At 44.0% G+C, this 12373-nt stretch overlaps 1 protein-coding gene across 4 annotated transcripts in view; it reads left to right on the top strand.

Annotated features, from left to right (window-relative positions):
• The window catches only part of KDM1B (lysine demethylase 1B), a 68146-nt gene that overhangs the window by 45347 nt on the left and 10426 nt on the right, over positions 1–12373 (top strand). For all 4 annotated transcript variants that reach the window (XM_009204489.3, XM_009204490.3, XM_021937026.2 and 1 more), the window contains 5 exons: positions 608–779; positions 4633–4760; positions 6515–6646; positions 7234–7308; positions 11250–11366. In XM_009204489.3, the coding sequence (XP_009202753.1) occupies positions 608–779; positions 4633–4760; positions 6515–6646; positions 7234–7308; positions 11250–11366 (624 nt within the window). The remainder of the gene's footprint in view (positions 1–607; positions 780–4632; positions 4761–6514; positions 6647–7233; positions 7309–11249; positions 11367–12373) is intronic.

Raw genomic sequence — 12373 nt, forward strand, 5'->3', positions numbered from 1 at the left:
CTCAATTAAATTTCACTTTCAGATAAACAAGTAATTTTTTACCCAAGTATTTCCCAGTATTATGTGCAATATTTACATGCAATATTTGGGACATACTTAAAAAATATGTATTACTAATCTGAACGTCATATTTAATGAGGCAGCCTGTCTTTAATCTGGCAGTCTTACAGAGTTTATTTGAAGAGTTGGTGGGCCCAAGGCTTTTTCTGAAATGTTTATTGATGGTCAATTCAGTTTCAGCTTCTGCTGTGAGTGTTTGTGTGTTTGTGTGTTCATTTACATGAGGGTCCACAGAAGAGATAGAATGTTCGAGCAAGGACAGGCAGTGTCTAGCATCTGAAACATTAGCCAAAAAGTTACAGTGGGCGTGGCGTGGGAGCTGTTGCTGCCCCTCTCACATTCTCATCAAATAAAATCTTGTAGATTTCACGCTTTTTTTTTTCACTGCCTGCCTTTGCTGCCATTCCCCGTGAAGCATATTTAGCTTTATTTTTGAGAGATATTAGCCCATTTTCTCCATGAGAGCTCTGTCTGATTTTCAGCTTAGAACCTGTAAATATTTTTTTCCAGGAAAAATTTTCACCTTCTTATTCTTATTATTTTGAAGCTTGGCATCAGCATGCATAAATTTGGAGAAAGATGTGACTTAATTCAGGAAGGTGGAAGAATAACTGACCCCACTATTGACAAGCGCATGGATTTTCATTTTAATGCTCTCTTGGATGTTGTCTCTGAGTGGAGAAAGGATAAGACTCAGCTCCAAGATGTCCCTTTAGGAGGTATGGGGAGAACGGTGTTCTGATTGTTCCATCTCAGTTTCGTTGTTACCTAAGCTTCATCAGCAGTGGCATCGTTCATTTGCTAGGTCGGATGTCAGCAACAGGGAAGCTCTCCTGAGCACTTCTTTTGGACTGATGGATTCTCCAAGTTCTCAGGGGAGAAGAACTTTTTTTAGGGAGCCTTAGATGCTTGCATTGTGTACACACACACACAGACCTTACTTTACACAATAGCTGGTGTTTTACAAAATTACCTACATGTTTAATTTTAAATTTCCCAGAGTAGCTTACTTTTATGGAAACATGTGGTAAGCCCTGTGTGATAAATCATCACCTCGTAATGTCTTTTCTAGATAAGGGTTTCTGTGTGCCAGGATTTCTTTTTGTTGAGCAGTGAGTTAAGGTTTTTTCCAGTATATTTTAAGAATGCAAGAGTATTACAGTTTAAGAATTTTAATCCATTAGGTGCAGTGGCTCACACCTGTAATCCGGGTATTTGGGAGGCCAAGCGGGGAAGATCACTTGAGCCCAGGAGTTCAAGACCAGCCTGGGCAACATAGTGAGACTTGTGTCTACACAAAAAAAAAAAAAAAAAAAAGGCAAGCATGGTGGTGTGTGTCTGTAGTCCCAGATACTTGGGAGGCTGAGGTGGAAGGATAGCTTGAGCTGAAGAGGTTGAGGTTCTGGTGAGCTGTGATCCCACCACTGCACTCCAGCCTGGGCAACAAAGCAAGACCCTAGTTCAAAAAAAAAAAAAATTCAAAATCTTTTGGCTTTTGTTCTTAAATGGGCAATGTTAGGCACAACTCTTTAGAAAAGTTGACCACCCATAGTGGCTCATTTTCACAAGGGTGCCAGCTGAAATTTCACTGTATTGCTTCTTAAATTGGTATTTATTTGGCCTACAATTTTGTGACCTGAATGTATTCACTTGTAGTTATTGGAGGCATATTGGAATTTCTTGTAGTGTGAACATTTGAACTCAGTTTGCAAGGTGTTCATTTGCTTCAACTATATGTTTCTTTGCAAGAGCTCTCAATTCTTCAGGCTGATGTACAGTTCATCTCTGTTTGGGGTAAACTTCTTAGTAGCAAGGACTATCTGTCTCTTCTTTTTCTCTTTTCCCTCCCCCTCTACTGTGGCAACCCGCCACCTCTAAGAGATCTACACTGTAATTGTCTTTAGTCAGTTTTGACTGATATACTATAAGAGAACATTTTCAGAAATATACTCCCATCAACAGGGATCATTTAATCAAATGTTGTAGTGTCCAGACTAATTCGTAGGTTGTTAAATGTTCTGGAGTTGAGAACAGTTGTTAGGCTAACTGGCAGGATATTCTCAGGACTTGGTTAGTGTTTTGTACGTGTGTTGCAGTTACTGACTGGAGTTTTCGTTGCATTTCTTTCAGAGTCACCCAATAAAAATGTTTAATGATAATGCTTTGCCTTACCCTTACCTAGAACAAGCTGTAGGCCAGGCATGGTGGTGCGCGCCTGTAATCCCAGCTGCTTAGGAGGTGAGAGGATTGCTTGAGTCCGGGAGTTAAAGACCGCGGTGAGCTATGATCTTGCCACTGCACCGCAGCCTGGGTGACAGAGTGAGACACTGTCTCACAAACAAAACAAATAAAAAACCCAAGTTGTTAAGGTAGGCTCAGCAATTCTTACTGTGTAAGTAGGTATTTCATCTTACCAATAGCTTGTTTAAAAGCTTTGGTAATAGTGCACACATCTCTGTGTAAGGCTATAGTTATATCCTGCCTGTTAGTATCTTAGCTGTCTGAGATCTCATCTTACCATCACAAAGCTGGGGAAACTCGAATCTATATACTAAGGGACTAGATTTCATTTCAGAAAGCACGTGCACTAAAGCTATTTTAAATATTATTTACATAACATTCACACTGGGCTGGGCGTAGTGGCTCATGCCTGTAATCCCAGCACATTGGGAGGCCAAGGCGGGTGAACCACCTGAGGTCAGGAGTTCGAGACCAGCCTGGCTAACATGGTGAAACCCTGTCTGTACTAATAATACAAAAATCAGTTGGGCATGGGTGGCGCATGCCTGTAATCCCAGGTACTTGGGAGGCTGAGGCAGGAGAATCGCTTGTACCTGGGAGGCAGAGGTTGCAGTGAGCCAAAATTGGCCCATTGCACTTCAGTCTGGATGACAAGCGAAACTCCGTCTCCAAAAAAAAAAAAAAAAAAGAATCACATTGCGGCCTCTCTCAGTCTGTTTATATTTAATTTTATGTACTATCCTAGCAATCTTGGTTCCCCGCCCACCCCCTCCACAAAACCAACAGGAATGGAGAAACTGCACATCAGGAAGTAGGGATGGGACTTCTACAAAAGTCACAGAAAGTGGCACAGAGCCCAGGGGTCTGGGAGTGACAAAGCGAGGCACAAATCTAGAGGTCTCTTGGGTTTCCCCGTGTTACAATCTAGTGCAAGAACTGAACATTTCGATGAAAGCCTAGAGCTGTTCTAAAAAACTTTTTTGAAGTAACTGATACCTCAGTTCTGCTTCTAGTCAGACAAGTGTGTGACACTCTATAAACTTGGGGGCCAGGCCTGGTGGCTCACACCTGTAATCCCAGCACTTTGGGAGGCTGAGGTGGGTGGATTTCTTGAGCTCAGGAGTTTGAGTCCAGTCTGGGCAACATGGTGAAACCCGTCTCTAGCTGGGAATGGTGGCAGTTGCCTGTGGTCACAGCTACTTGGGAGGCTGAGGTGGGAGGATTGGTGGAGCCCAGGAAGTTGAGGCTGCAGTGAGTCAGAATGGCGCCACTGCACTCTAGCCTGGGTGACAGAGTGAGACTCTGTCTCGGGAAAAAAAAAAAAAAAGAAAGAAAAAAACACCAGAAAAAGACACTTGGAGTCTGTGATGCATGTTTTGGATGGTTGTCATCACTGGAACAGCTGTAAGGAAGTAACCTGGACTGAGATGCTGAGAATTAGTCAGACATGAAGCCAGAACCCTCTTCCAGCCCTGCTGCAAAGGAATGTAAGACAATAATGATATCACATGGCTGTGTCCATGCAGTTACAAGGTCCGGTTGAGTGGGACAGACAAGGGCTGGAGTTGATGACAGGGAGAAATTCTGGAGACTTGCCATGGCCCATTGATGCCGGATCATAAAGAATGGATGGGATTGGATTGGGTGGGAGAAGGCATTCCTGTGAAGGAGAGTAGGAGGTCTCAGACCCTGCAGGGTAGGAATTTACCAGGAAAAAGATTCAAAGCAGCACAGCAGAGCCTGTGAGTGGGCAGATAGTAGCTGCTCCCTTCGGAAAGGTTAAAATATGTGCTAGCTTTGCCTGGCTGTTGTTGGGGAATTTGTTACATAGGCAGCCAGTAGTTGTAGATATGGAGGCAGAGGGCCGACAGCATACGAGGCCATAATGGAATATTCTTATTTGGGACAGACTGTAGCCAGTAGGTTACAGGTCTCTTAGTTGAGGTGAGATGTTGTAAGCATTGACTTTAAGGTGATGGCAGCAGGACCAGAAAGAGAATGGTAACTTCTGTGTGTGTGCATGTACATCTATGTGTGGGGACACTTTTTCTGTATCTTGAGCAAAAGAGGAAACCGTTTCTCAACTAAGCAAAATTGAGACGTTTCTGAAGATATAGAACTTACATATTTTTGTTGCTGGTTAAGATAAACTTTCTCTTCCTGAGAGAAATGGACCTTGTCAAGAGATCTTTTCCCCTCTGACTTTACTTGGGAAAAGACTTTGGAAGTTTTGGGTGTTGCTGGGTGACAGAGGTTGAAAGCAAAGGAGAAGGAATTGGAGAATCTCATTACAGCTGTTTTTTTTTCTGCTTTGATCCATTCCCATTACAGAAAAGATAGAAGAGATCTACAAGGCGTTTATTAAGGAATCTGGTATCCAGTTCAGCGAGCTGGAGGGACAGGTGCTTCAGTTCCATCTCAGTAACCTGGAGTATGCCTGTGGCAGCAACCTCCACCAGGTGCGGTTGAGTTTTGTGAAAGGTGTGCTCTGAAAATACTTGGTTTAGGCCAGGCGCGGTGGCTCACGCCTGTAATCCCAGCACTTTGGGAGGCTGAGGTGGGCGGATCATGAGGTCAGGAGATCGAGACCATCCTGGCCAACATGCTGAAACCCCGTCTCTACTAAAATACAAAAAGTTAGCTGGGCGTGGTGGTGCACGCCTGTAGTCCCAGCTACTTGGGAGGCTGAGGCAGGGGAATTGCTTGAACCCGGGAGGCGGAGGTCGCAGTGAGCCAAGATCATGCCACTGCACTCCAGCCTGGAGTCTCAAAAATTAAAAAAAAAAAAAGAGTACTTGTTTGTGTGTATGTGTATGTGTTTTGTGTGTCAAAATATTGAATTTGCGCTGGTTTGGATAAACAGGAAAGAATGGTTCTGCTTAAAAGTTTGAAAACCATGACTTCTGAGCATATTAACCCTATAGTGGTTTTGGTTGTTTTTTCAACTTTTTTTTTTTTTTTTTTTTTTTAAGCAAGAGAAACTCCTCTTCAGATAATGCTTGTGAAAGAAGCTCAATACATTAAAAACAAAGGAAGAGGCTGGATGCAGTGGCTCACCTCTGTAATCCTAGCACTTTGAGAGGCCAAGGCATGTGGATTGGTTGAGCCCGGGAGTTTAAGACCACCTTGGACAACATGGCAAAACTCTGTCTCTACAAAAAAAAAAAAAAAAAAAAAGCTGGGCTTGGTGGCATGTGCCTGTAGTCTCAGCTACGTGGGAGGCTGAGGTGGGATTGCTTGATTCCAGGAGGTTAGAGCTGCAGTTAGCTGTGATGGTGCTGCCACACTCCTGCCTGGGTGCTAGAGTGAGACCCTGTCTTGGGGAAAAAAAGAAGAAATCAATCACTCCAAAGGATGGAGGGCTACGGGGCTGAATCAGAGCAGGGTCTCTTATTTTGTTCTTATTTTTTGTGGAGATGGGGTCTTGCTATGTTCCCTAGTCTGATCTTGAACTCCTGGCTTCAAGTGATCCTCCTGCCTCGGCCTCCCAAAATGCTGGGATTACAGGCGTGAGCCGCTGCACCAGGACTTGGTCTCTTTAACTACCCTCCTTTCCCTGACCTCTGCAGAGGGCGTTGTGTCATTTCTGTGGAACCTTGGAGTCTAAAACAAAACACTGCTCTCAAGAAGCCAACATAGAGTATCCTTGCAAGTCTGGTCTGTTTACCTTGTTAAAGTCAATTTAAGCTTGCCTGACTCATTTAACCAACTGTGAACTTAATACTGCAGTATTCTGTATTTTGAATAGAACTCCACGGATGAGTTCAGAGGCCCCTTTGGGACCTCTCCATTTCTGCTTGGTTTTGCATTGTGATTGGAATCGTGCTGTTTTCCAAAATCGTGCTGGGTTTCTACTCTGTAGAGCTTCCATGTTGAGGACAGGTAGCATATTTATAAATGTTGATCAAATACAGTTTTACCCTCATAGAATTCTACTTTGCCAGAGTTGTCAATACATAAAATCAGCTTCTGTTGTTATCAAGGAGTGGTACCCATGCCCAAGTCATATGGACCTTTTGTTCTCAAATAAACTTTCCTCCAATAAAATTATCAAGATTTCCTCCCCGCAATGGTGGTCTCTGCCTGGGCTGGTCTGCCCATCTCCTGCCCTCCTGCCTTGGTGACTATTCCTACCTGGAGCTCCTCGTATTGGCCCTCAGGCACAGGCGCAAGGATTTACACAGCTGTGTCCCCTGCCTCTCTTGTTTCCCAGGTATCTGCTCGCTCCTGGGACCACAATGAGTTCTTTGCCCAGTTTGCTGGTGACCACACTCTGCTAACTCCCGGGTACTCGGTGATAATTGAAAAACTGGCAGAAGGGCTAGACATTCGACTCAAATCTCCAGTGAGTATCAACTGCTGGGAGGCTCTGGCTCTGCCTTGTTTGGGGAGGATGTGAAGTTCTGAGCATGCGGCTCACGCAGGAGAATGGGGCTGGCTTTGGTGTTTAGCCAGGGTCTGGAAGTACTTTTGTGGCTCATTCGTAGCCTGTTTAGCATTATCCATGTCAGTGAGGCAGCTGCTGCTGCTTGGAAACCGTAGTGGCCCCAGTGCATTTCTATTAAGAAGTTATTCAAATTGCTCACAACCTTCCTAACCCAGTGCAGTTATTTTCACTTTAAAATTTTCCCTCCAAATCTTTGTCTCCGTGCATTTGTATTGTGTGCTATTGTAATCATGGGGGTGATAACTTATCTGTATTTCACTTCACACCATATTATAACTATTTTCTATATTCTGGCACAGTATTTATTTTGTATATTCTGACCTAACTCCCTGAGTTCAGCTATAACAATTGTTTAGATCTCTGAATGCCAGGAAAAGATTCCCCTTAGCCTTGGAGATGTACATTCATGTAATAGGAGAATCGGAAAGGATCCTGGATCCTGTGGTTCCATCCCTCACTTTTTGTCATAATTGCTTTTTGGGCAGGTGCAGAGTGTTGATTATTCTGGAGATGAAGTGCAGGTTACCACTACAGATGGCACAGGGCATTCTGCACAAAAGGTAAGAGCTAGGGCAGTACAAGGGTGGGTAGCAACCCTTGCTGCCAGGGGCTTGGAGGGAAGGAGAAATCTTTCCTATCAAGGAGTTTGCCTTTGGGAATCTGCCTGGAGCCTTGTTGGATTTCTGGTAAGTTATATATCTCCACTTAATAGTGTGTAGATCCGCAAAGCTGACTTCATTGCTCTAACACTGTATAGATGCATGGCAGATGGAATTCTGAATTGCATTCCTTGAGGTGAGTTCTAGAGCACGTTAGTCCTGAGAGTTGAACAACAAAAAACATTCCTTGGTCAAATAAGTTTGGCAAGGCCAAGTAAGTTTGGGAAGTATTGTATATGATACTCTACTTTTAGAGTTAAATAGGAGTTGTATAGGGTTAAATAGAAGTATATTAAAGGCTCTGAGAAGTCCTGCATTGAAGAAATCTATCTTACTTCATTAAAGAAATCTGTTTTACTTTTATTTTGTGCTCTCCACATTTTGTTTTTAACCACGGAATCCTTTTTCAGATCAAGAAAGTTGTATTTTCATCTTGAAATCTTGAAACTGTCAGAAGTACTTTTATATGGCTTAAGTTTTTTGTAAACAGCTTTAGTAGGTGAACAGTACAAGGTACTGCTGAATTGAATACCTGAAATCACACTGAGATTTATAGTACTGGAGAATAAAGGTGCCTGCTTGGGTTAGAAGGGATTTAGTAAACCTTGAAAATTTAAGTTTAGTTGTATCTTAAGTGACTATGAAAAAATGTAATTGATGAACTATCACTAGTTCCGAGACTCGCTATGCTTCCTGCACTTCAGCTATCTAAAACTTGTTTCATAGTGCTTGGTTTTCATACAGAAATAAAGGAGTGCGCATCACATGGGAAAGACAGGTCTAGGGGAATGAGTTAGGGTTGGGGCAGGGGGTCCTAACATTACTCCTGCCATTAAAGAACTAGGAGATTTTGGGCAGCAATCCCTGGGCTGCACTTCAGAATCACCTGGGAGGTGCTTACAAAGAAAGGTTGCAAAGCCCCACCCTGATACATTCTTGTTGAATTGGCCTTGCTTTTTTGTTTTGTTCAGAGACAGGGTCTCGGTCTGTTGCCCAGGCTGGAGTGCAATGGCACAGTCATAGCTCACTGTAGCCTCGAGCACCTGGGCTCAAGGGATCCTCTCACCTGAGCCTCCCTCGAGTAGCTGGGACTACAGGCATGCACCACCATGCCCGGCTAGTCGTATTTTTAAAGCTTCTCAAGTGATTCCCGTGTGCAGCTGTGGTTAAGAACCTTGTCTGCAGTGACCTTCTCTGTAAGCTCTTAATAGGTTCTGCCTGGTGGTAAACAGTGTTTAAAAATACTACCTTTTAAAATTGCAAGTCATCCGACAGTTCAGCCTCTGCCGTTCTGTGGCTCCGCTTCTTGGTGTCTGGGACAGCAAGCTGGTTATGACCCCCCTCCTTCGCTGACCCTGGCCAGTACTTGTGCCTTTCTGTGTTTGTATTCCAGCCTTCTGGAGAAATTAGGGCACAGCTTCAGGCTGCACTTTGAGATGTTTAAAACAAATATTTTTATTGTAGCTAGCACACATCACAGTTTGCATTGGAAGTTTCCCTAAACTTGTAAGAGAAAAATTTTCAACCTAACGTGATAGACCAGTGAACCTCTGGCAAACTCACTCAGTCTAGGCTGCTTCCATTGACATCTCGCTTTAGTTCCTTACTAGGATGTGTTTATATCATTTGCCTATTTGTTTACCCAAGATTTATCTTTCTTTTTTTTCTACAGGGTCTTATTCTGTTGCCCAAGCGGAAGTGCAGTGGTGCAGTTTGTAGCTCACAGCAGCCTTAAACTCCTGGGCTTGAGTAGTTCTCCCACCTCAGCCTCCTGTGTAACTGGGACCACAGGCACATGCCACCACACCCAGCTAATTAAAAAAAATTTTTTTATAGAGACAGTGTCTCCCTATGTTGTCCAGGCTGGTCTTGAACTCATGGTCTTAAGCAATCCTCTCGCCTTGGCCTCCCAAAGTGCTGGGATTATAGGTGTGAGCCACTGCACCTGGGCTACTCAAGTTCTTATGCTTTTCAGTGCTCTTTTGTCATTAAGAAAACATCTAGATTTTTGGGCATGGTGGCTCACGCCTGTAATCACAGCACTTTGGGATGCTGAGGTGAGAAGATGGCTTGAGGCCAGGAGTTTGAGACCAGCCTGGGCAACATGGTGAGACCCGGTCTCTACAAAACAAAAAGATCACCACCGTGGGTGTGGTGGTGTACACCGTGGTCCCAGCTACTCCAAGAAGCTGAGGCGAGAGGATCATTTGAGCCCAGGAGTTTGAGGCTGCTCTGAGCTGTGATCATGCCATTGTACGCCAGCTGGGGCAACAGAGCAAGACCCTGTCTCTTTAAAAAAAGGGAAAAAAATCTAGATTTTATTTATTTTCTTGTAGTTCTTATATATAATTTAATTGGATAGTAATTGGTTTTTGGTTGTGGTTTGCCTGATTTTTTTTTTTTTTTTGGTTGCATAGTAATTATCTATAAATAGATTATAAACTTCTTGATGATAGAGAACATATTTTATACTTTATAAAATTTTCATGTGGCAGAAAATAGTGACAAAATCACAGAACTCTGAGCTTCCTGTGATCCTAGAATTGAGAGTTAAGCCAAATATACAACATACAACATCTTTGAAGGCTCGGGTAGATCAGGTGGCTGGTCTTCAACTCCATTCCAGTCTGAGCCTAGGGTGTCATCCTGTACTGCGGATATCAGAAAGTAAATATGCACACCCTTCCTCAACTCCTTACAGCAGGTTTCTAAACATCATCCAGCCCAGGCAATCCGATGCACTCGCATGAGATTTAGAAGGTATAGGTTGACTTTCACTTCCCTTCTGCTGCCTCTGTTGGAGAGCACACAATGGTGGAGGTGTTTGGCTCTTCTGCAGCAGGGTTCATGAAAGTCACAGGGTTTAGTCAGTAACCACAAGTCAAGAAGGAGGCCGTAAGGCATGCATTTTGCTGGTGCACATTGTTCTGTAGGTGGCGTGATTCTGGAGCTGGCAGTAGTAGTAATGGCGTCCTGATTGTAGCAGCAGTAATGGGGTCTGGAGCCAGAAATATCCAATTCCTAATGTTTGTGATGTGCTTTACCACTCATGAAACATATTGATGTATCTTGTAAATTTTAGTTTTAAAGCATCACCCTAATTCTCAGAGGTTAGTGGGGCAGATACTACCTTCATTTTATAGAGGGATGGCAGGGATGAGTAGCAGGCTTGGCCACACAGTAGAATGTATCAGGAATGATGCACAAAGCACTCCTGACTCCATAGTTAGGGCTCTTTCCTCCCCAAGTACTGCTTTGCAGGGTTGGGTTCTGCTGACGCTTTTTTTTTTTTTTTTTTTTTTGAGACGGTGTCGCTGTGTCACCCAGGCCACTCTGTCACCCAGGCTGGAGTGTAGTGGTGCAATCTTGGCTCACTGCAACCTCTGCCTCCCGGGTTCAAGAGATTCTCCCACCTCAGCCTCCTGAGTAGCTGGGATTACAGGCACCTGCCACCACACCTGGCTAATTTTTGTATTTTTGTACAGATGGGGTTTCACCATGTTGGCCAGGCTGGTCTCGATCTTCTGACCTCAGATGATCTGCCCACCTCAGCCTCTCAAAGTGCTGGGATTACAGGCATGAACCACTGCACCTGGCTTCTGCTGACTCTTCTTATCCAAGATTATTATTCGCCATCAGTACATTTTTTTTGCAGATTCTTCCCTGTGGTTGCCACTTCTGCTTAGCCAGGCACTGGCACCCTTGTGCAGTGAACAACCTGCACAGTTGCACATGGCAGCCCTGTTCTTGCCAATATAACAGCGTGGGTTTTTGATACTGGTGTAGTTGTACTGTGAGGTTCTGTTGCTCTTTGTGTGTTAACTGTTAATTATTTTCCACAGGTGTTAGTCACTGTACCACTGGCTTTACTACAGAAAGGTGCCATTCAGTTTAATCCACCGTTGTCAGAGAAGAAGATGAAGGCTATCAACAGCTTAGGCGCAGGCATCATTGAAAAGGTGACTTTTAAATGACTTCATCCTCAGAAAGAGATTAATGTCAGATGATAGATGTTCACTTCTGATATGGAGAAGTAGGGGGTACTATTTGAATACAAATAAAATTCAAAGATTTCCTTGTCATTTGAGTAATTGTTGATAAAGAACACAAAAGAATATCAAAACGAAAGGAGCAGAGCTGGCTGAGGTCTGTGGGTTTTGACTTTAGGAGAAAGAATCTTGTTATTCAGAATTTGAATTTGGGATAAGCAATTCTTTTATCTCTTTTTTTTCCCCCCTTCTGCTTGCTTTCTTGTCTGCTTTCCACTCGTTGGCCCCAGTGAGGACAGTGGTTTATTTCTCCTGCCTTTAATATCTCCTGTAGCAGAATGTGCCAGTGCTGCGGCAGATTCTGACACACCTATGAGTAGTGAGAGTTTAACTTAGGGACATATGCCCAGGAGTGAGTCTTAGGAATGCCGGGCGTCTTCAGACTAGCTTGTAGGCTGCCAGTGAGTTCCATTATCCATGGGAATGGAACTGAGTGGCATCAAAAGCAAGGAGCTGGGCTGGGCGCGGTGGCTCACGCCTGTAATCCCAGCACTTTGGGAGGCCGAGGAGGGTGGATCACCTGAAGTCAGGAGTTAGAGACCATCCTGACCAACATGGTGAAATCTTGTCTCTACTAAAAATACAAAATTAGCTGGGCGTGGAGGTGTGCGCCTGTAATCCCAGCTACTTGGGATGCTAAGGCAGGAGAATCACTTGAACCCGGAAGGTGGAGGCTACAGTGAGCCAAGATTGCTCCATTGCACTCCCACCTGGGCAACAATAGCAAAACTCCGTCTCAAACCACCTCCCCCCCAAAAAAGAAAAGAAAAAAGCAAGGAGTTCACAAGGAGAAAAGGAGGTGAGGAAAATGGAAAGAGCGGTGCTTGGGTTTGTTCTTTCGGGCAGCGTGTGTGTAAGAGTAGAGCTACAGCTCGCTGCTGACGGATTGCGTGTGGTTTTGTGACGACAAACACCTA

The sequence above is a fragment of the Papio anubis genome, chromosome 6, assembly GCF_008728515.1.
Source record: "Papio anubis isolate 15944 chromosome 6, Panubis1.0, whole genome shotgun sequence".
Taxonomy (NCBI): domain Eukaryota; kingdom Metazoa; phylum Chordata; class Mammalia; order Primates; family Cercopithecidae; genus Papio; species Papio anubis.